The sequence below is a fragment of the Bos javanicus genome, chromosome 12, assembly GCF_032452875.1.
Source record: "Bos javanicus breed banteng chromosome 12, ARS-OSU_banteng_1.0, whole genome shotgun sequence".
Taxonomy (NCBI): Eukaryota; Metazoa; Chordata; class Mammalia; order Artiodactyla; family Bovidae; genus Bos; species Bos javanicus.
Window position 1 is genome coordinate 78,014,061 of NC_083879.1, and position 23,878 is coordinate 78,037,938.

The 23,878-nt window shown below is 43.8% G+C and overlaps 1 protein-coding gene across 2 annotated transcripts in view; it reads right to left on the minus strand.

The window, feature by feature from the left end:
* NALCN (sodium leak channel, non-selective) overlaps positions 1-23,878 on the minus strand; it is a 300,944-nt gene that overhangs the window by 50,379 nt on the left and 226,687 nt on the right. For both annotated transcript variants that reach the window (XM_061435322.1, XM_061435321.1), the window contains 4 exons: positions 23,049-23,122; positions 5,139-5,240; positions 4,663-4,732; positions 80-171 (listed from right to left, as the gene is read on the minus strand). In XM_061435322.1, the coding sequence (XP_061291306.1) occupies positions 80-171; positions 4,663-4,732; positions 5,139-5,240; positions 23,049-23,122 (338 nt within the window). The remainder of the gene's footprint in view (positions 1-79; positions 172-4,662; positions 4,733-5,138; positions 5,241-23,048; positions 23,123-23,878) is intronic.

The window sequence follows — 23,878 nt, forward strand, 5'->3', positions numbered from 1 at the left end:
GGGCGGGGTGGGTGTCAGGCTGGGGCAGGTCTGCCCTCCCCGAACGGGAGCCAGGAGACACCAGCCCATCCCGCCGTACCTTTTCATTTCTGCTTGCTCCTTTTTCTCCTGGATCATCTTTATCTCACTGTCTTCTCTTTGTGCATTTCTGTATCTCACCGCGTTGGAATGCTAGAAAGAAAATAAAATGGGGCACATGGATGTGGGACAGTTTTCTGAGGGTCCCTCCCAAATATGATCATTTTTTTAAAGAAATGGAAAGGAGTATCGCTCTGTTGACTTTAATGGGCTTCCCTGGTGGCTCAGATGGTAAAGAGTCGGCCTGCAATGCAGGAGACCTGGGGTCAATCCCTGGGTCGGGAAGATCCCCTGGAGAAGGGAATGGCTACCCACTTTGTAGATTTTAATGGCCAGAGTCATCTTAGCAGGGGTATTTTATTTTTTCCACAAAAGGGCATATTTTTCTAATAAGAACATTTATTGAGAACCTGTTATTTGCCAGGCACTGTTGCAGTGCTGTAGGCCAAAGTGGGGGAGGGGAATGACACAATCCCTGTTCTTATGGGATTACTGTTTTCGACGGGGGTGGGGTGGGGAGAGATTAATAATTAAAATAAGTAAGAATATTAGAAAATGTTTAGTGCTAAAGAGAATAACAAATATTGTATATTAACACATGTATACTGGATCTGGAAAAATGGTACTGCTGCTGCTGCTGCTAAGTCGCTTCAGTCATGTCTGACTCTGTGCGACCCCATAGACGGCAGCCCATTAGGCTCCCCCGTCTCTGGGATTCTCCAGGCACGAACACTGGAGTGGGTTGCCATTTCCTTCTCCAATGCAGGAAAGTGAAAAGTGAAAGGGAAGTCGCTCAGTCGTGTCCAACTCTTCGGGACCCCATGGACTGCAGCCCACCAGGCTTCTCTGTCCATGGGATTTTCCAGGCAAGAGTGCTGGAGTGGGGTGCCATTGCCTTCTCCGGGAAAAATGGTACAGAGGAACCTATTTCCAGAGCAGGAATAGACAGGCAGACGGAGAGAAGGGATGGCTGGGCACGGGGGTGGGGGTGGGATGAATTGGGAGATTGGAACTGACATGTATACACCCCCACGTGTAAAACGGATAGTGGGAAGCTGCTGTATAGCACAGGGAGCTGAGCTCAGTGGTCTGTGGGGACCCAGACGGGTAGGATGGGGGCCGGGGGTGGGAAGGAGCTCCGAGAGGGGGAGCCACGTGTTTGTACAGCTGATTCATGTTGTTGCACGGCAGAAACTAACACAACACTGTAAAGTAACTATACCCCAACTTAAAAAATTAAAATAGAAAACAAAAGAAACAAAGGGGGATTAGGAGGATGAGAAGGTCGTAGCAGACCTTGGTAAGGAGCTGGTGCTATGTGAGCAAAAATGAGGAGGAGGCAGGGCACTGGACATCTTCCGAGATGTGCACTTTTGGGGAGAGGTGGGTCTGCGTGTTCACACATGGATCTGACAAGATGCAGTGTCGGTCGAGGAAACAGAATAGGAAGAGCTGAGGCCATCAGGACAGCAGAGGCTGGGTTATTAGGATCCCGACCCTGGTTTTTACTCCATAGAAGATGGAGAACCAGTGTTCACCTAACTGGATTGACTGTATAGAAAAGTATTCCTTGGACTTAACTTCTGTATCCCTTATCATTCGGAATAAGTGACAGATAAAACTCTCTTGTTTTAAATGGCTTCTATTCTGGAGGAAAAGACACTGGGAGAGATTTGTAGAACCCAGCGACCTTTTGCTATAAAGACGGGGCAAAGATTTTTGTTATCTCTCTATGTAGAAAATACAATAAAAAAATCTCTGAAGAGGAAATAAGCCTCTGGAATGGAGACTATTCAAACGGGGACTTCTGTTGTGTGTTTTTCTAAACACACCTCTTCAAAGGCATGTTCTAATTTGATGCTTAAGTAGACCACTGATTTCCATTGCGTCTCACCGAAGGAAAGTGCTTTGAATTAGTGTTGCCTTTCAACTCTCTCCATGTAACAGGTCTGACCTCCAAATTAAAAGGCCATGTGTTGGATCTTATCATAATTCAACATTGAGAATATGGTGGATCACATCAGAGCCGGAGCTGAAAAATCATGGTGTCAACAGATGTTGGCGCCAATTAGAACCATGCACACAGGCTAGTGGCAACATCATGGGTTCTCACCCTCAGCTTCCTGCATCCTCAGTGTTGCCCAGAACACTTAGCCAGGACAGCGTACTCAACTAATTCAGCAGATGGACTGTGCGGAAAACTCTAGACACTCTTCAGAAGTAAGAGGTAAAGTGGTTAAAAAAAAATAGGCAAAAACAAAAAAATCCAAAGCCTTGCTAAGCTTCTCTCGCTTTCTCAGATGCTCTCCTTGACTCTGAACAGTCAAGATTCTGCCTTCTTAGCCAAGCTATCCAGACTCAACACCTATGCCTTAATCAGGGCTTCACTAATGACCAGTATTTAATCAGTCCTTTCCAGCCCTCTCATGGCAATCTCGGCATGGTCGAGCTGCTGTTGACTCTAACCCATAGGTTAGACTTCCGCCTCCTCAGGGTCTCCTTGGGCTGCCACGTGGCTTGTTCCTTCACCTTCTCTGGGTCCCTGGGCTAATGCAGTGAAACCCACCTCTCTAATGTTCCCTGCCCCCAAATCTCCACCTTTGATTTCTTTACACTATTTTACTCTTCTTTGTAATACAGAGCAAATCTGTCACAGCAGTGATGATGGAAACTAGATAAAAATCACTCCCAGAATGGATTATACATTTGTTTGCTCACTGACTGTCTCTTTTACTAGGATGTAAGCTTCTGCAGGGCAGGAATTCTTTTTTTTTTTTTTTCAATTTGTTTAATTGGAGGATGATTGCTTTATGGTGTGGTGTTGCTCTTTCCTATGTGAATTAGCTGTAAGTATATGTACATCCCCTCCCTCTTGAACCTCCATCTCACCCACCCCATCCTACCCCTGTAGGTCATCACAGAGCAGCGAGCTGAACTCCCTCTGCTATAAAGCAACTTTCTACTAGCTGTCTCTTTTACACATGGTCCAAAGAGTCACAGCTATGATTTTCCAGTAGTCATGCACAGATGTGAGAGTGGGACCATAAGGAAGGCCGAGCACCGAAGAACTGATGCTTTTGAACTGTGGTGTTGGAGAAGACTCTTGCGAGTCCCTGGGACTGCAAGGAGATCCAACCAGACCATCCTAAAGGAAATCAGTCCTGAATATTCATTGGAAGGACTGATGCTGAAACTCCAGTACTTTGGCCACCTAATGTGAAGAGCCGACTCACTGAAAAAGACCTTGATGCTGGGAGAGATTGAAGGTGAAAGGAGAAGAGGGGGACAGAGGATGAGACAGCATCACTGACTCAACGGACACGAATTTGAGCAAACTTCGGAAGATAGTGAAGGACAGAAGAGCTTGGCATGATGCAGTCTACGGAGTCACAAGGAGCTGGAGGCGACTTAGCGATTCAACAACAATAGGTGTATATATGTCAATGCAACTTTCTGAACTCGCCCCCCACCCCGGCCTTTCCCCGCTGTGTGCCCTGGTCTGTTCTCTATGTCTGCATCTCCATTCCTAGTGCAGAGATTCTGTCTTGTTTCCCTGCTACTTCTCCCTAGAGCAGGAACTGACAAATCATAAATACTTGATAAATATTGATATTTATTGAGTCAGTTAATAAATAAATGAGTGACCTAGAAAAGAAATTCCTGGGAAAGTCTTATGAAGCCTTTGATAGAAAAATTCACCTAGAAACAAAATTTTCTTTCCTAGTATGTTAACCCTGGAATGACAGACACTGGGTCTAGATTTTAGGATACTTGGAAATTAGCAAAATATTTAAAGTTAATGATGTGACTCATTCCCATAAAATGCATTAAATGTCTTTAATTTCAGTCAAATTCAAATGATATTTCACTTTTGCATTATACTATCTAAACAAAAGGACTTCTCTGGTGGCTCAGCAGCAGATAATTGACCTGCCAATGAAGGAGACACAGGTTTGAAGCCGGATCAGGAAGATCCCTTGGAGAAGGAAAGAGCAGCCTACTCCAGTCTTCTTGTTTGGGAAATCACATGGACAGAGGAGCCTGGTGGGTTACAGTCCATGGAGTCACAAAGAGTCAGACACAACTCAGGGACTAGACCACAAAACAATCTAACAAAGGTATATGTATTGTAGGATGTCTGGACTTTTCTACAGTTCAGTCAGTCAGTTCAGTCACTGTCATGTCAGACTCTTTGTGACCCTGTGAACTGCAGCACATCAGGCTTCCCTGTCCATCACCAACTCCTGGAGTTGCTAAACCTCATGTCCGTTGCGTTCGTGATACCATCCAACCCTCTCATCCTCTGTCATCCCCTTCTCCTCCTGCCTTCAATCTTTCCCAGCAACAGGGTCTTTTCAAATGAGTCAGTTCTTTGCATCAGGTAGCCAAAATATTGTACAGTTAGTGGTCACTTCTCTGTACCTGCCATTTAATTTGCTGGCTGAATTTCCTGATCCCTTCTAGTATGAAGTCTTAAGGAGATACGACAGTGTGACAGAAGGAACCAAGTGCTGGAATTGTCTAAGCAATCATTAAAGATATTTTACCAATCAAGCTTTCCAAATCCAAAGTGTTAGAACTTACATCTTGAGTCAGAGTTTCAAGAGATTTCCCCCTGCTGATCCTTTGGCTGTTTGATCCGTGTCTTAATGACCTAAAACAATCACAACCAACTGATCAATACATCTTGAGACCAAATGTGGATTCTTAAGCAATGATATTATAAAAAAAATAATCCCTCATAGCATCATGCATGTTTACTATTTCTTTTTAGAGCAAAAGCTTTAGGTCTAACCACCAGCCTTTGATCCCATCGAACAAAATTCAGAATTTTCCCTTCTGATCTTAAAAGTGAGAATGTGATCATCAACAAGGAAGAGGTTTTTGAAATATTTTTTGATTGTTTGAATCTGACTGTGAGTTTCATGACTATTGTCGTCAACAAACAGAACTCAGTTCTTCACCCGTGCCTGCCTCCTGACCAGGGTTATGCACAGGAGATGCTTCCCCTAGAACTCTGGTCCTTGGTTTCTCTGCAGCCTCGTCTCCCTGTTATTTACCTGCGCTCTTGGCGGATGTGGTGTTGCACGCTAAGAATGGACCTCTCCTTCGCCGGCTGCCCCTCAAATGATCCGCTCAGCATGCGCTGTCGAGTGCAAGCTCTAGAGAAAAAAAAGGAGCCCAGATAAATGCCTGATTCATACACTTGGGATGAATAATGCATAACTGCTCATTACCCTTCTTATTTTTAAGGAAACACCAATGATAAGACAAAATACGGCACACGACACATCGTCAGAAAGGTACATGAGCTTTAGGTTCTGTGTCAAGAGCACTTTCAAAACAGAATGGTCATACCCACAAGAAAGTGCTGAAAAAGAAACAGACCCCCCAGCCCCCGCCACCAAGTAGGAGAGCCTCTATTGAGATTCTATAAGCAGTAGGGCCAGCCTTCCCCTGGGGACCCTGGATGTTGGTTTTCAATTTAGACAGGGAGATTTCTAATGAAAGCCCTTAGGGGAAGACTTGTCCAACCCAGGTTCCTGGGCTGATGGAATATATGTTTCGAGGAGATTTGCAGAATGCTAGGAAAAGAAGAAAGTGAAAAGTTAGAGGTAGAAAAGTAATGGAAAGGACAGGTAATTAAAACTGGAATAAATACCTAGAGAAACGTCAGCTTTAAAGCCTGTGGCTTATAGGGGACCACTTTCTTTGCAGTCACAATACTCTGAAGGCTTTTAAAAACATGTTCTCTTTAAACCATAACCAGGCCTGTGTTAACTTCAGATTTGCTAATGAGTGAAGACAATTGGGGGATAACTCCTGTGAGGTAATGATTCCGAGAGAAAACATTGCTTCTCCAGGAAGCTCTGTCCAACTGGAAAAGACGGGAAGTCCCTTGACATAGTAGTAGAGTGGAAAAAAAAATAATTCCAGGGTGAAGAGACCTGGTTCCAAGGTGACACTGTCATTAATGAGTTGAGGGACCTTTGCACTTAATTTCATCACCTCAGAAGCGAGGAAAAGACCTTGATGTTGAAGAAAACTCATAGACTTAAAATTCAGTGATTTTGTAACAGGCAAATCTTATGACACCACAGGTATTTAAACCAGAACCCACGGACTTCTGGCACTGCTTTCCAGAACACGGTCTGATTTATGGTTCCTAAAGTGCATTTCCAGAGAGGCTTTGAATCACATCATTACTGTCCATCTTGGAGTTAAGATCTTTGAGAAAAAGACCTATGTCTATTCAGCATACCTAAAACAGCATTTTTTATGATACCATGTGTATTTTCAAGTACTTAAAAAACACTTTTGATGCCAGTGAAGATCATTGTGATGAATACCTATGAAAGCAATACACATGTAATGAATGTAAATGCATTACAGGAAATAAGGCCCCCAAATCACTCTTCTCAGCTTAATCAATTACATAGGCCACTTTGAGATAGAATTAAAATTTTATTGAACAGCAAAGAAATATAGAGACGATGCTTATTTCTGGGTTTCCCAGGTGGTACCGGTGGTAAAGAACCCATCTGCCAGTGCAGGAGACATAAAGGACTTGGGTTCGATCCCTGGGTTGGGAAGATCCCCTGGAGGAGGGCATGGCAACCCACTCCAGTATTCTTTCCTGGAGAATCCCATGGACAGAGGAGCCTGGCGGGCTACAGTCCGTGGGGTTGCAAACAGTCAGACATGACTGAAACAACTTAGCACACACATGTGGTTATTTCCAGGACTGGAATGAGGTCAAGAGGAAGATGCATTTGTAAATTCAGCTGAGTTGACAAAGGTATAGGATGATTTCATATTATGTATATTAAGAATTATTTTTTTGGACAAAGGCCTGAAAATCATGACGGCATTCTGAAAAATACCTACTTGGAGAACGGTGTTATTCCGGCATATACAGAACCCTGTCATGTGTATAAACCGTCAAGACTTAACCTTCAACCACTTTCTTAGTTAACTTTTATTTTTCATCCCAAGACTCTCCTCTAAAGTGGCTGAGACCTATAGGTCTTAAATATGCAACACATACAACTTGATTATAAAATACCCTTCTGCGTTGAGTGTCCTTGATGTCTGAAATACGTAGAATGTAACTGGCTGTAAGACGCCTGTGATTAAAAAAAAGAAAACTGCTGGTACCTGCCCAGTAGCCCAGTCTGAAGATGCCTGGGCACCCTTGCTGGAGAAGAGTCAGGACCACAGCAGAGACGCCCTCTTCTGACTGAACAGGACAGGCAGGTCTCCATGGAGACAATCCCTCCCCCAGGACATCTCCTCCTCCATCCCATCCAACAGCTGGGGAGAAAGCTACTCCCCTTTTCCTCTCTGGCTGATGACCAGCTCTCTCTTTCCTGCTGGATCTAGAGAATTCAGAAAAGAATACTCAAAAGGCTGGCGTTTCAGCCGTGCATGTGACATGCAGCTTTGCAGTCCATGGTGAATCTTCCGTTTCTCTGGGATTCACTCATCCAGGGTGGGGGTCACAGGGCTGGTTTTTAGCTCTATCCTGCAATCAGAAAACCTGTGCTTAAGCAGACTAAGATGGAGACTTAAATGTAACATTTGAAACCATTTGCTTTAACATTTGCCAAACCTGATCCTACCACTTCCTTCTATGTTATAAACACTGTTAGCTGGAAGAATTTCAAACTAGATACTGATGGAAAAAAAAAAGAAGAGAATGCTCTGTAACTCTGGATCAGTTAAAACATGTAACAAGGGACTTCAGAGCATCAGCCTCTGTGGTTTCCGGTTGCTGGGCGAAAGGCCTCTGCCAGTCTTCTTGCTCTCTGAGCACAGGCTGTTGACATTCCTCCTCCTTCCCCGGGCCTACAAGGTGCCCACAAGATCCAAGGAGAGTGAAATCAGGCAGATGGGGCCCTTGTGTCTTCGCGATAATGGTCCCCTTTGGCATTTCAGGCCATCATCTGCCAGCCTCACACCCCAGCATCCCACCCCCACCTCTAGTCCCAAGACGAAGCTCAACAGCCTCCACCTCCATCCAGCAATCAGTCCTTTCGTGGAGTCTTTTCTTAGACCAAATGTTCTGAAATCTCGTTCTTTCCCTTGAGGAGGTCCAGCATCTTTTGAACTAGGAAACTCCAGAGAGAAAGTCTAGGGTTTCTTTACTGAAAACTGAGGGCCATATTCATGGCAAATTCAGTTCAGTTCTGTTGCTCAGTCATGTCCGACTCTTTGTGACCCCATGGATGCAGCACGCCAGGCTTCCCTGTCCATCACCAACTTCCAGAGCCTGCTCAAACTCATGTTCAATGAGTCAGTGACGCCATCCAACCATCTGTCGCCCCCTTTTCCTCCTGCCTTCATTCTTTCCCAGCCTTCATTTCTCCTGCCTTAATTCTTTCCCAGCATCAGGGTCTTTTCCAATGAGTCAGTTTTTTTGCGTCAGGTGGCCAAAGTAAATTGGGTGAAGACAAATTTTTTTGGACTTCCCAGGTGGCACAGCGGTAAAGAATCTGCCTGACAATGCAAGAGATGCAGGAGACATGGGTCCGATCCCTGGATAAGGAAGATCTCCAGGAGAAGGAACTGGCAACCCAGTCCATTATTCTTGCCTGGAAAATCCCATGGGCAGACAAAGCATGCTTGTCTCAGCCCCAGTGGTCACTGTCTGCCCATGGGCCCCATGAGGGCAGTTACAGTCACAACTACTGAGCCTTCATTCTAGAGCCTGTGAGCTGCAACTACTGAACTCTGTGCCCTAGAGCCTGTGCTTTGAAACAAGAGAAGCCACTCCAGTGAGAAGCCTGCAAACCACAGTGAAGAGTAGCCTGCTCGCTGCAACTAGAGAAAGCCCGTACAGCAAGAAGACCCAGCTCAGTCAAAAACAAGTAAATAAAAAGGATATAAAAGAAGAAAATATATGGGGAAAATCTTATACTGAGTTGGCCAAAAACTTCATTTGAATTTTTCCACAAAACGGAATGAACTTTTTGGACAACCCAATACAAGGTGACCAGATGCCCAAACTGGGTTCCCTATGCATGATGCAAGAAACTCAGAGAGGAGGCTATGGATCTGGGGGAGAGGGGGGCTGCTGGAAGCAAGGGCGTGGGGAAGGATGCCCTGAGAACACCTGGGCTTTGAGGTCGGTGCAGCAAAGATGCAGCATTAGGATGTTTCTGCATAAATACAGCAGCTTCACGCATAAGCCAATGTCACCGTCTTTGATACACGTAAAATATTTTGTTAGTCAAGAAAACAATAAGCTTGGTAGAAAAGTCACTGCCGTCTGGCACAATCAGCTGCTACTAAGAGGTTACAGAGTTTCTAATGCAATGGGCCAAGGTTCACCCAAAAGTATGGTAAAAGATTGCTTTACTGTCTTTAAAAATAAATATAATTTTATTATGCGCAAGCGTGGACTGTCACCCAAACTATGAACTACCAAATTGAGTTTTGACATGAGTGTCATATAATTACAAACTCTGATATACATGGGTTCTGATAAGTAACATCAAGTGAGAAATAAACATTTTACCGAGGGGAAAGTACGAAAGGATGATGTTCCATGTTCCTGTAGCCATGTTATTAACCAAGCTTGTTTAATGCTTATGTCATTCGGTCATTTAATGCTTACGGCATTAGTTACTTCCCTTACTAGACTGTGCATTTTTCACAGCCCATTTTATCACTCAAACTCATATTCCTAGAAGCAAAGTTCCTGGCACGTGAAGGGACTGACGGAAGACAGGGGGATGTAGGGGTGTACAGAAAGTAGAGATGAGTATGTGTGTGCGTGTGTGCACGCGTGTGTGTAGTGGGGCATGCAGGACCTAGAACTTGCTAGTCTCAGGTTCAGAGTAGCAAATCCACCCAGGAGTACAGAGGGGCTTCACAGTCTGCCTTTGTCTGGAGACTTAACGGAGAAGATGATTTGCAAAAACACACAGTTTGGAATCAAACACTTCTGACCTCAGCTTTTACGAGCTATAGGACCTCAGGCAAGGGATGTGTCTTCTCTGAGCCTCGGTGCCATAAGCGTAAAATGTGGGGACGAAAATACTGACTTCATAGGGAGTGGGAAGGACCAAGCAGGGTTATGAACATGCAAGTGCTTTGGGAACGCTGATGCTCGATTTAAATTTCAGTTTCCGTTAGCCACTCTTCTGTCTTGTCCTAAGCCACAGTTAATGCTGAAACTTAGAGGGTGGAGGTGGAGGACAGGAAGTCTGATGGACATCTGCGTTGGACGGTAAGTCTTTTCTGTTCTGACTGTGAACAGAGATGTACTCTCTGGACCAGCGTTGCAGCCTCTTAACTGGTCTCCACAAACGTATTATTATCCCAGGCAAAGTGATGTCTGAAGTGACCATCCATGGTGTGACGGTGGTCCCCTCCCCCTGGTGATACGGGGCAGGACCCTGTGGCCCTCCCCGCTGCCCATCCTCCACCTGTCTGTTGTCTGCGGAAAAACCTTAGGCAAGGAAGAAGGTTAATCAGAGAAGTGAGAACATACAGAAACAAAGGAAAACAGTCCAAGGAGACCAAATGGGAATAGTCATTAAGCAGAGTCAAGGACCCTTAGTTCCTTCTCAAAGGCTGTAGATAATATTCTGAGCCATGTCCTGTGAGTTGTCTTACAGATACTGAAACCCCCGCCAGGTGGAGAAGTGAACGACAGGATGAACTGACTGTAGCCATGATGTGAGTGCCTGTGTTCTCAGTTGCTAAGTCGTGTCCAAAAGCTGCCACAGTTCTGAGAACTGGCCTCAAGAAATGCAAACAAACCGACCCTAGAACTGAAGATTAACTACTTAAACCAATCAACATGACGCTGCTCAGACCACCGATGACCAATTTCAAGATGCCTGTCAGGGCTAACTGTGCTGTCGCTGTATAGAGCCCCCTCCCTCTCTCTATAGAAGCTCGTGCCCCCAGACTGTTGGGGTTGGGGAGGAGTCAGCCTTTGGACAGAATCCACACCCACCCCCTACCCAGCTGCTGGCATCCAAAATGAAACAAACTTTCCTTTCCACCAACCTGCCCTCTATATTACCCTCCCAGGTGGCTCAGTGATAAAGAACCCGTCCGCCAGTTCAGAGACTCAGGAGATGCAGGTTTGATCCCTGGGTTGGGAAGATTCCCTGGAGAAGATAGCAATCCACTCCAGTATTCTTCCTGGGCAAGTCCAAAGTGAGACACGACTGAGCACACACGCACGCCCTCTGTTCTGGCTTTTGAGTGGGAGCAGCCAGACTGCACTGTTGGTTACGCTGGTTTCCCTGCCCTTGTGTAGCCCCTTGAGTGTAGGCAGGACTTTAGAGACTTGCTTTTAACGAACAGAAGGCAGAAGGAATGGAAGAGGTCACCAGACACTGTGGTTCCACCTTCTGCAGTCTCTAACTTGCTAGAGGAAGAAGGCGGCATGCTGGGAGCTGCTCTAAGGAGAGACCCCCTTCCTAAGAGATGGGGGTCTCCCACGAACAGCCCAGGAGGCACACAAGCTTCTTAACAACCGTGCAAGCGAGCTAGGAAGGGGATGCTTCCCGTTCCCCTCAAAACGCCTGCAGCTTTGTGAGAGACCCAGAGCCAGAGACCCCACGAAGCCATGCCTACCTTTTTTATTTTTATTTATTTTTCATTGAAGGATGATGCTTTACTATACTGTTTTGGTTTCAAGAGGAAGGAGACACAGGTATACCTGTGGCTGACTCATGCTGATACGTGGCAGAAAGCAACACATGCCCAGCTTCTTGACCAAAGTTGTGAGTTCATCCACGTGCTGTTTAAATCCCTAATTGTGGAGTAGTTTGCAACACAGCAATAGGTAATGAATACCGTTATCATCACTGCCTTAAAATCCTCAACATCCTATTGCTCCTCAGAAAAAGATGAAGACCCAAAGCTCAGCTTGACTTGCAAGGTCCTGAAGGGTCTGCCTCTGACAGCCCCTCCAGGTCCCATCTCCCACCGGCAGGGACCTTGCTTCCACATCGCTCTCCGTGGTCCTGCCGATCCTCACAGGTGCCGGGCTCCAAAGAGCTCCAAGACACCCCGGCTGGTCACTGATGACTCCACCTTGTACACAGTTGGTGCTCAACAAACATTTGTTAAATGAACGAACCTTGACATCTGCAAAGATCAAATATTTTCATTTCTTTTTTGATCCTTTTATGCTCACGAAGCATGGAAATAATCACAAACAAAACAGCATGTGCTTGAACTGTGCTTTTGAAAGGGGACGTTAAATAATCTTAATTTGATCTCAAGTTAGAATACTACTAACTTTTTATTTATTTTTTATTCATTTACTTTTACTTTTTTTTTATTCATTGGGCTTCCTTGGTAGCTGAGACGGTAAAGCATCTGCCTGCAATGCAGGAGACCCGGGTTTGATTCCTGGGTTGGGAAGATCTCCTGGAGAAGGAAATGGCAACCCACTGCAGTACTCTTGCCTGGAAAATCCCATGGATGGAGAAGCCTCATAGTCTACAGTCCATGGGGTCGCAAAGAGTTGGACATGACTGAGTGACTTCACTTTCACTTGAACACTACACCACTCAAGAAACACGCTGCATGTCTATGATAGAGGAGACCCTGAGACGGGAATAAAAAATCAGACAGTGTTCCTTGCAAGTAGAAAGCTTATAAATCTTTATCTGTATTCTATGAGAAAGTTATTAAGAGAAACTTGCAAACCATCACTGGGAACAAGGTCACCGTACACCGTGTCTTACAGCAATCTACGGCCAAACCAAAATAGTAAATAAGGGAGGAATTTGAGACTGTTACTCTTTTACCAGCAAGAAATAAGATGCATCCGTTGTTAAAGTTACTCAGGAAAAAACCTAGTCCGAAGGAAAAGTACTCGAAGATTCAATTCTATTTTGCTGCTTTACATTTTTCATAAGGATTTAGATGCCTTCTGGTCTCGTGGAAGGAAGACAATGCTCAGGTGTTGAAGACACACACTGATCTCCAGGGACAGTCTGGCTCATCTGGGCGGAGGGGAGACCCTAAGAGTTGTGACGTGAAGGTCTTCAATATCTTTCCTTTATCCCTTCATAATGGCAAGTCCTTGAAGCCTGGGTTCTTAGAAACTCCATTATGTGGGCTTAAAATTAAAAACAAAACAAAACACTTGGTCAGCTTGCCTGGCTTCTGGAACGGGAAGGCACAAGGCTTCAAGGGTCTGGTGAAAAATAATGAAGCCTTTTGTCTTGTCTGAGTGAGGAAATTCTCTATTATGCAGGCATCTGTAATCCCTTTATCCCTGCTCCCTGGAGGAGAAGGACAGTGGGGCATGCTCCTTCTCCCAGCTGGGGTTAACGTTCCGCCCTCTCTACCTTTGAAAGTAAAACAAGACTAGGACCCCTGATGATGACTCAAACGTGGGAATATTCTTCAGCAAATACGCACTCCCAGTTGCAAAAATATTACCCCTGGTTTCTTGCCAAGCCTTTGAAAAAAAAATATGAAAGACTGACTTTTTCCCCCCCTTCTCTGCCTTGCCTTTGTGTTGTGGAATTTCAATTACCCCTTATATGACAGCCATATATTTATATAAAATCTTCTATGGAGGTCGAGGGGAGAGAATCGTGTCTTAAGAAATCGTCTCTATTTTTCTTGACATGTCTCCATCTAAAATATTTTAAGACTGGCCCAAAGATGATGTTTCTAAGAGAGATCTTGGGGCTTTATTAGCCTTTAAACACCACGAGTTGTTTATAGAAACAGTAGCAGGGGGTCCTTGGTTTCTTTCCTAGCTGTCTCCACATCTTCTTTCTTAATGTTCCCGGACACGGGATGGGCAAAGTCTGTACGTTCGATAATGAAAGACAGAGGCCTGTGAGTCTTCAAATTACTTTCATACATTATAGAGAAGTTAAATTACATGATATTAAGTGTCCAGTATTAAATGTCATTACCATCTAAAGGCATGGTAATATGACTTCATAGAACGTTGAATTTGAGGGTCCCCTTGTAAAGTATTATCAGATGTGGTTAATGTAAGATAGTCACATCAAGAGACTTATTGGAAAAGACCCCGATGGTGGGAAAGATTGAGGGCAGGAGGAGAAGGGGGTGGCAGAGGATGAGATGATTGGATGGCATCACTGACTCAGTGGAGATGAGTTTGAACAAACTCTGGGAGACATTGGAGGACATCGCAAGGAAGCCTGGCGTGCTGCAGTCCATGGGGTCGCAAGCAGGAGGACATGATTGAGTGGCTGAACAACATCAAGAGAGAATAGAGAGACAGTCCTTCAGGGGTAATGACGTAAAACCATGGCTTCAGAACCTGGGAAGAGAACAGGTGAGTGCTTCCTGGGAAGGACTCTCACCTGCCTCCACAATGCTAAAGCTAACGGTGAGTTCCTCACTCCTGGCCTCCGGCAATGAGAGAAGAGCTGCGTTTGTTTATAGGTTTATAGTTTATATCGTGAGTCAGCCCAGGCCTGAGAACGGCTCTTCAATAGCCACAGAGAATCAGTTCCTTCTGATCTTGTGTTTTTCAAGAAAATGTTTTCATACGTAGACATGTAAATACACCGACAACCAGACCTCACTGTTTTAGATCGAAAAACAAAAGAAGCCTTAAGTCTTATCATACACAGGTACCATACATGAGAAGGCAAATGACCTCTTGAGAAATCCATGGCTTTAGTGCATCTGTCGAAATTCAGCAAATAAAATATCTGAAACCCTGTACCATTCACTGTGTGGTGAACCTTGCTGAGGATTCCGAAAAATGCCAACTGCTATGCAAAGGCTGAGCTTTTTAATACCAAAAACGAAATCTGCCAAATGCTGCATAAACCATTCAAACTGATTTTTCTAGAGATATGCATCTTCCTCTAGTACTTACTGCTTTACCCATCAATGATAAAACAGTAAAAGAAAAACCTAGTCAAAATATCTTCCCACATCGGTTAGGTAAAATTTCATAGTAGCTCTCCTAATCCATAGTATTAATACAATCACTTTGGGGGCTTATCTGAAAGTAATCTACAAATCATATACTATGTCAATGAAATATATTTTGATTACTACAAATCAGGTACTACCTAGAAAAGTAGAATGTATTGTTTTACTATGTAAGGTGATGGATGTTACCTAGACTCCTTTGTGGTGATCATTTCATAGGATATACAAACCTCCTAGAATCACTATGCTGTACACCTGAAACTAATACATATGTTAATTATATCTCAATAAAACATTTTTCAAAGTTCAAGGAAAGGGGAGAAGGCAATGGCACCCCACTCCAGTACTCTTGCCTGGAAACCCCCTTGGACGGAGGAGCCTGGTAGGCTGCAGTCCATGGGGTCGAGAAGAGTCGGACACGACTGAGCGACTTCACTTTCACTTCTCACTTTCATGCATTGGAGAAGGAAATGGCAACCCGCTCCAGTGTTCTTGCCTGGAGAATCCCAGGGACGGAGGAGCCTGGTGGGCTGCTGTCTATGGGGTCGCACAGAGTCAGACATGACTGAAGCGACTTAGCAGCAGCAGCAGCAGCAGCAAGCAAAGAAAGTTTAGTTGGTAAAAGCAAACAAAACAAGAATATATTGTTTCAATTAAGTTATATTTTGCCTCCTTGAAATTTTCACTATTTTGTGTTTTATTCAAATGCAAGCACCCACGGATTCTTTTTTTTTAAATTAACTAATTATTTTTTCTGGCTGCACCATATGGTATGCAGAAATTCCCCCACCAGGGGTTGAACCCAAGCCCCTGAAGTGGAAGCAAGGAGTCTTAACTACTGGACTACCAGGGAAGTCTCCCACATATCTTATTGCCTTAGTTTATTGTTCTCTGAATACAGCTAATTTCTACCCATTTACTTAGTCTCTATATCTCCAAATGGTCTTCCAACCAGTCTACAAGTTTTTTAAGTACCAGGAAAATCTTCATAAGGAAAGCCAACAGTTAGGCAGACTTAACAAAATCACAGATAAATATTTACAATAGTATTTAATATTTACATGAAATATTTGATTACTGTGTAATGGCAATACTAATAGAGTCATACTAAAAATCTATGTATTTCTAAACATAGTCAATATATTAATACATCTATTTAATAAATCAGATAGTAATAATTTAATTTAATTAATAAAGGGTACATTAATGCCCCATACTCTCTTTCCTTAAAACTTCAGGTTATTCTTGCTAATGATGGTTATAAACATTTGCCGTGGTGTCGGCAGGCTGACCAGTCTCAGCCCGCTTCCTCTCGTCTGCGGGGTCCTCCTGGTGCACCACAGCCCCCAGGGGCTGAAGCAGGTTTCATTGAGCTCTGGCAAGTCTAGCCCCGGGTTCTGGGACATGCACGGTCCTCGCATCCTCTCGGGGATGCTGTGCATGCCCTGTGAGCCGTGCCCAGGGCACGGAGCTGCACAGAACTCCCGTGACCTTACCCAGAAGTTGCTGAACTCCTGGGCTAATAGATGAAACAATAATTCGAAAAGGAGAATGTGTTCCATGGGAAAAAGCCGAGGGGATAAGAAATCGTGCTCTGCATTGCAAAGCGCTCTTAGACTCCCTGAGAATTTTCTCAGAGAACTGGCAGCTCCAGTCTAGACAAGACAAGGCAGAGTAGGATGAAGAGGTTCTTTGTCCTCTCCTCAAACTCCCCTGCTCTCACAGCTAGTGAAATGCATAAGGACAGGTGGACTTTGGAGGGAATCTTTGATATTTAATTTGAATTTCTTCCTCTAGAAAGTTCTATGTTCTCCTCCATGGTTCAAAATCAGGTTTGCCACCCCTTCCAGGGGAATAAGACTTAGATGCTTACATCCTAGGGAAGAGTCCAGATGTCAGTTCATCTCCCTTGGGGAGAGAGAGCTGGGAGAATAAGACCCTCAGAGATGCCAGCGGATCAAGAGAAATACCTCACTGAGCCCACGGCCCAGGAAGAACCTACCCCAGCTAAGCCCTCAACCATCCTGAAGTTATGGAGCGCCAATGCTATGTGCACATGGAAGGTTCCAGGCAGGAATTACAACCCCTGCAGAAGAGGATGCCATGCGTGTCCCAGCCCCAGTGGTCCCTGGTCTGCCCATGGTGCCCATGTTGGCAGTCACACCTTCTGTTCAGCTGCTCCCTTGCCCTGGGCACCAGCCCCTCTGAACCAACGATCTCAATTAAATCCTGCTCACCGTCACTGTTCCGGCTGCCAAGCCCATCAGGCTCCACTTTACCAACACCTGCGGCCACCCCCAAACCTCTCTGTGGGATGCTGGTCTCTACCTGTTTGACTAGGCTTCCTGCCAATGCCTCTGTAGGTTCTGAGACAGGACTATTTTATTTCCTGGCCCATCCAAGCAGAATGGAGACTTTCACAGCCTCCCTTTAGGCATTTACAAAGATCACAGTTCTCCATGTCCAGGAGTTTCCATCGGCTATTGGGGATGCTAACCTGGGCTGAGAAATCTGTTGTTAGTTCACAACTATACCCAACAATAAGCATCCAGCAAATGAATTAAACAAATGATCTGATGATACCCTGAAGATGTTAGCCAGTCTAGCAAAGCTTGGTGATGGCAGTGGTTTGGTCACTAAGTCATGTATGACTCTTGCGACCCCGTGGACTGTGGCCTGCCAGGCTCCTCTGTCCATAGGATTTCCCAGGCAAGAATACGGGAGTAGGTTGCCATTCCCTTCTCCAGAGGATCTTCCTGATCCAGGGATTGAACCCAGATCTCCTGCACTGCAGGTGGATTCTCTACCGACTGAGCCACCAGGGAAGTTTCTCAAATGAGCTGCAGCAGTACACTGCTTCTAGCTGGGTAAGCAAGGACTTTGGGATCAACCCGGAAAAAGAGTACACTGATGTGTCAAAAGCATTTTAAGCTCCTCAGATCTGGCCTCTGCTGGACAACAGCGGACATTCTGCAGCAAGCCCTGGAGGATCAGCTTTGAAAGGTAGCTGTCAGTTGCTTGTCCCTCAGGGGCAACCGTGGGTCTCCCCTAACTTGTTCCCAATAATGGAAAATCAACTGCAGATACCAACCTGTGTAACCCTCTCCTGTAAGTCAGGGGCTATAAATTTACAGACCTCATTTAAGAGAGAGAAAACAGAGGTGCAGAGACATAAGCAACTTGCCCAATGTCAGACATCCAGAAGGCATGGAGCCAGGATTCTCACTTATTTGGGCTACAGGGTTGCTGAGTAAGTACTTGATACACATGCCCTGGTAATCCTATGAGGTCAAAATGCAGAGGGTGCAGGTTCGATCCCCGGTCAGGGAACTTAGACCCCATATGCTGTGTGGTGTGGCCAAAAGATTGAAAAAAAAATGTATATATATATATATATGTATATTTATACACACACACACACATAGAAAGAGAGAGAGAGAGAGATACTACTCAGTTTTGGTATATTGTTTTGTTATATTAAAATGTCCATGTCTTCAGTGTAGGAACAATTTAAGGAATAAACTTTGAAAAAAGTGATGAGAAAAACTGACCCAGTAAGTCATTAAATATATTTAGTTTCTAAACAGTAAGTAGCATTCAATTATATTTTAAACATATTAATTCAGTGTATGGAAAAGACAATTATATCATAGATCCAAATATCACATTACAAAAATCATACCGGACTGAGCACTCAGAGAGGTTATAAGATTCCGTCCCTAGCTAAAGAGATACTGATGGTGAAATGCAAAAGGATGGAACTTTCTGAAATAATGGAACGTGTTTAATTATTTTATTCTGACATTTCTCGATGCATTCAGCCTCACAGGAATGATAATGCGTTTTTGCTCAATTTCAGGGCTCAAATTAGAGAAATCTCAGGAGAGGGGGCGATGCTTTTGAAAGCTCACTGCTTGGTGTTTTGATTTCATCTGATGTGGTATAAAGGTCACTGCCTTTTGAAGAAAGCTTTCTCTAGTGGAGCTGAACAGTGTAGCCAAAGTCAAAACAAGAGTGAATTTAATAGCAACCTTGGATTTTATAATTTAGGGCCATCTTCTTTCTCACAAGACTCTCCAGGTAAGCCTGGCCCATTAGTGCCAAGTGAAACAGCTGCATTTAAGCTTTTGACAGTGTTCTCAAGTTCTGTTAAAATGCCCTACTTTTGTTTCTCATCGAAGTGTTTCTATACATACCCAGAATTTCATTTCAATTTTCAAAGCACACATTAATTTCAAAAAAAATAATAAGTAGAAAAATACAACTGAAAGATGATTATATTATGTAGAATTATATTCAGATTATAATATGTAGAAATCACTGGTGACCCCACCACTGATTCAACACTCTAGCCTCTCTCTGAAAGTCTTTTTTCTTTGTGGACTAGAATTTCCTGTTCATAGGGAGGTATACAGCATGTTCTTTGCTAGAATAACTCAGATCCTGTTTCAAACAGAAGATGGATATTTGAAAATGTGGGTCCCCTAAGAAGTGAGAACCCTGGTAATTCCACAGCTTCAATATCAGTACTAAGAACCAAGACCCCTCCATTAATAGGACTTGAATATTCATTCCAGGAAAATGAATGTCCAGGAATTTAAGGCCATAACAAGTAAGTAATTTCATTGTTAGCTTCAAGAACTTTCCGAAAATCCACTCATCTGAACTACAGACTAAAGGACTGTTTTCTCTCTCTAGAAAACAGGTCATCCACTGGACACACCGGTCCAGACTGGTTCTCACTGGTTCTCATTAAGACTCAGGCCGAGACCCTGCCTAGCTGGGTCCACCAACCCTAAACATTTTAAGAATGCTGTTACTCAAAATCAGTTATATTTATTTTTGAAAGGTAATACATGAAAATGGAGGTGTTAGTTGCTCAGTTGTGTCCAACTCTTTGTGACCCCATGGACTGCAGCCCGTCAGGCTCCTCTGTCCGTGGAAATCCCCAGGCAAGAATACCGGAGTGGGTAGCCATTCCCTTCTCCAAGGGGAGCTTCCTGACCCAGGGGATTTGAGCTCAGGTCTCCTGCATCCCAGGCAGATTCTTTACCATCTGAGCCACCAGGGAGGTTAAGAATTCAAGACATAGAATAGAATAGATTTCTGCAGCAAAGATGGCAGCTCAGAGTCACCATTTATTTTCCCTCTTCTCAAAATCACTCCCAAATCAAGAAGGTAAGTGAAATAACAGAAATGCAAACTCCATCTCAATAGCTGATGACTGAACTATTGAGCCATAGAGAGTGGAAAGGGCATTAAAGGCAGTGGACACCTAAACGTGTGTTACCTCTTCTTCATTCCCGACCAGGAGTGTTGCCCTCCTCTGAATAGTAATGGAGTAATAGTATTTGTTACCTGTATATCCTGAAGAGTACTAAACTCTTTTTTTTTTTTTTTAATTGAGGTGTACCTGATGCATAGAGCTTCCCTGGTGGCTCAGTGGTAAAGAACCCACCTGCCAATGCAGAAGACTTGGGTTTGACTTGGCAACCCACTCCAGTATTCTTGCCTGGGAAATCCCATGGACAGAGGAGCCTGGCAGGCTACAGTCCATGGGATCAAAAAGAGCTGGACATGACTTAGCGACTAAAACAACAACTAATGTAAAACATCATATTAGTTTCGGGGTACAACATAATGATTCAATACTTGTACACACTGCAAAATGATCTAGACCCTTATACCAAGAATTTTGCCTAATCTCAAGCAGACTTCCCCACTAAAAACACTGAAACCTAAGCCCCAAAACTTATGAATATTCACCCTTGACCTACCCCTTCTGAGTCATTATTAAGACTGCTGAACTGGGCGTTTTCCTCATAGTAAATATTACATTTCACTTGGCTTCATCAGCCGATTACTCAGATAACCTTTTTGGGCAGTCTATACCTCAAAGGCAGATGAGAAAACAGGGGTCAGATAAGCAAGTTGCTCAAAGTTATAGAGTCCCCTAACACTAAGTCCAGTATCCTGTGTACAGACTTTGGGCAGCCCAAAGATCACCTTCTCCAGACTTTAAACAGGGAACTAAGATCCCATATGCCCAGCAATGTGGCCCCCAAACTCCACTATTCTTAATAATGCAGGTGGAGTGGAAGAGAAACAGACTCCTTCTCTTTAGCACCATTTAGAGAGAGCTTCCTTGGAGAAGGCAAGGAAAATGCCACCCCACTCCAGCGCTCTCGCATGGAAAATCCCATGGATGGAGGAACCTAGTAGGCTGCAGTCCATGGGGTCGCTAAAAGTCAGACACGACTGAGCGACTTCACTTTCACTTTTCACTTTCATGCACTGGAGAAGGAAATGGCAACCCACTCCAGTGTTCTTGCCTGGAGAATCCCAGGGACGGGGGAGCCTGGTGGGCTGCTGTCTATGGGGTTGTACAGAGTTGGACACGACTGAAGCGACGTAGCGGCAGCAGCAGCAGCAGCAGAGAGAGCTTCCTTTTATGGACTGATCTGTTCCCCGGTCAGCCACTCCACCTCCAGGCTCCAGTGTTTAGGTACACACGCATGAGTGCTTAGTTGCTCAGTCGTGTCCGACTCTGCGACCCCATGGGCTGTAGCCCCCCAGGCTCCTCTGTCTATGGAATTTCCCGGCAAGAACACTGGACTGGGTTGCCACTTCCTCCTCCAGGGGATCTTCCCCACCCAGGGATTGAATCTGTATCTCCTGCATTGGCAGGCAGATTCTTTACCACTGAGCCACCTGGGAAGCCCATGTCTTACTCACATCTGTGTAATACACACACCAATAAATTATATTCCAAATGCTTATGCATTTTTATAGTGATCATGCTACTTTATAACATGGTCTTGGAAAATATGCTTAAGTAGCTCACTCAATTTTCTTTCCTGATACTTTAAGGCAGATTTCAATTAAAATTACATGTTTGTATAAGCATTCTAAAATAGATATGCTGTTGATTCTTATAGATTTTAAATATACATTGATTTTAAATAAATCAATAAATTACAATCACTTTATTTGTGGTATTAATTCTTTTAAATTTATTAACATTGATACATAATTATAAAAATTTTAAAAATTCATATTCTTCTTAATCATCTCTTTACCACAACTTGACTACACTTCAGAAATAGCTGACCTGTTATATGTCATATTTATCTATTTAATATTTTAGATTCAAGCTTCCATAATATTTAGGTTCAAGCTTCTATGAACTCACCTGACAGAATATCTAGTTTTATGAATTATGATCTAATTTTGTGATTTGTGTTCATATATGGAGAAGGCAATGGCACCCCACTCCAGTACTCTTGCCTGGAAAATCCATGGACGGAGGAGCCTGGTAGGCTGCAGTCCATGGGGTCGCAAAGAGTTAGGCATGACTGAACGACTTCACTTTCCCTTTTCACTTTCATGCATTGGAGAAGGAGATGGCAACCCACTCCAGTGTTCTTGCCTGGAGAATCCCAGGGACGGGGGAGCCTGGTGGGCTGCCGTCTATGGGGTCGCACAGAGTCGGACACGACTGAAGCGATGTAGCAGCAGCAGCACATGAGTAAAATAGAGAGGCAGCTACAGTTTCTTTAGATCATAACCTTGTTCCCAGAGCTGATAAGTAACAACAACGGCAGAAGTCCGCCACTCATTTCACACTTTGGGCAGAGTTCTTCTCGAATGACAAAGAATACAAATTTTGGGTTTTGTGACTCAAATTAAAAATACAGAAAGCTTTCCCGTTTACCATTTTCCCCTTAAATTGTGATTTGTCCTTTAGACATCACAAAAGACATAATACTTGTAAGGAGAAGTTATTTCCATCTTTCTGCCATTGTCCGTACTTAAAATTTATGTTTAAGTGCATGAAAGAGAAAATGACCAATTGAGTTAGTAAAATATTACTTTTTCAAGACATCAATGATGTGTTTAACATTATTTCTAAGCATACAGTTACTCAAACCTACTTTCTAGCAGGAAGTGTATATGAATACTCAGAAAATTATTCATTATTTTAAAGAAACAGCTTTTTTTTTGTTGTTTCATATAACTCTACTTGTGTTTAATTGTGTATCAATGTTAAATGGTGTTACCTTAAGATTTTCGTGACTGCAGTCTCCTTTTCTAGAAGATTCCTTGCCCTGATGCTGAAGACAGACTTGCGAAGCTGTAAAATTATGAGTGTGACTTTAGTTTCAGAATGTAAAGGGGAAACATACCAAAAGATCATTACATACACGAAACAGCTACACTATTAAAACATTAGGCATGAATGTTTTCACTAAAGCATCCTCATATGATTGATTCTATCATTTAATTTTAATTTCTACCCCTACTTTATTTGAATATAACTGCAAACAAGCTTTTCCAGCCACATGTCACAGCTATGGGGGCAACACACTGGCTGTGCTCATTGGTAATAAAATGTCCTTACATCTGGCTTCCCCGATAGTTCAGTGATAAAGAAACCCTCTGAAATGCAGGAGCTGCGGGTTTGATCCCCGTGTCAGAAAGATCCTGTCAAGGAGGAAGGTGCAATCCACTTCAGTATGCTTGCCTGGAAAACTCCATAGACAGAGGAGCCCAGTGGGCTACAGCCACAGGATCTCAAGGAATCAGACATGACTGAGCACTCCTTCCAACCACACAGGCTTTTCAGTTTTCAAAGAATTCAAGGTTGCAATGACTACTGAACCCCTTATCGCCATCTTTCAGTAAAATGTCCCCTAATATTTCAGTAAAATGTTCCGGGCCTGTGACCCAATCCTAATCTGAATGATGAGTTTAGGAGTTTTTTTTTTTGCCTACAGACATGAAGACAAAAATGAGATGAACTTTAAAGGTTTCTTCCTTGTTGCAATGATGAAATTATTGCAGGGGGAAGGATGAGAAAAACAATCCTGGAGGTTGGCTACAAACTTGA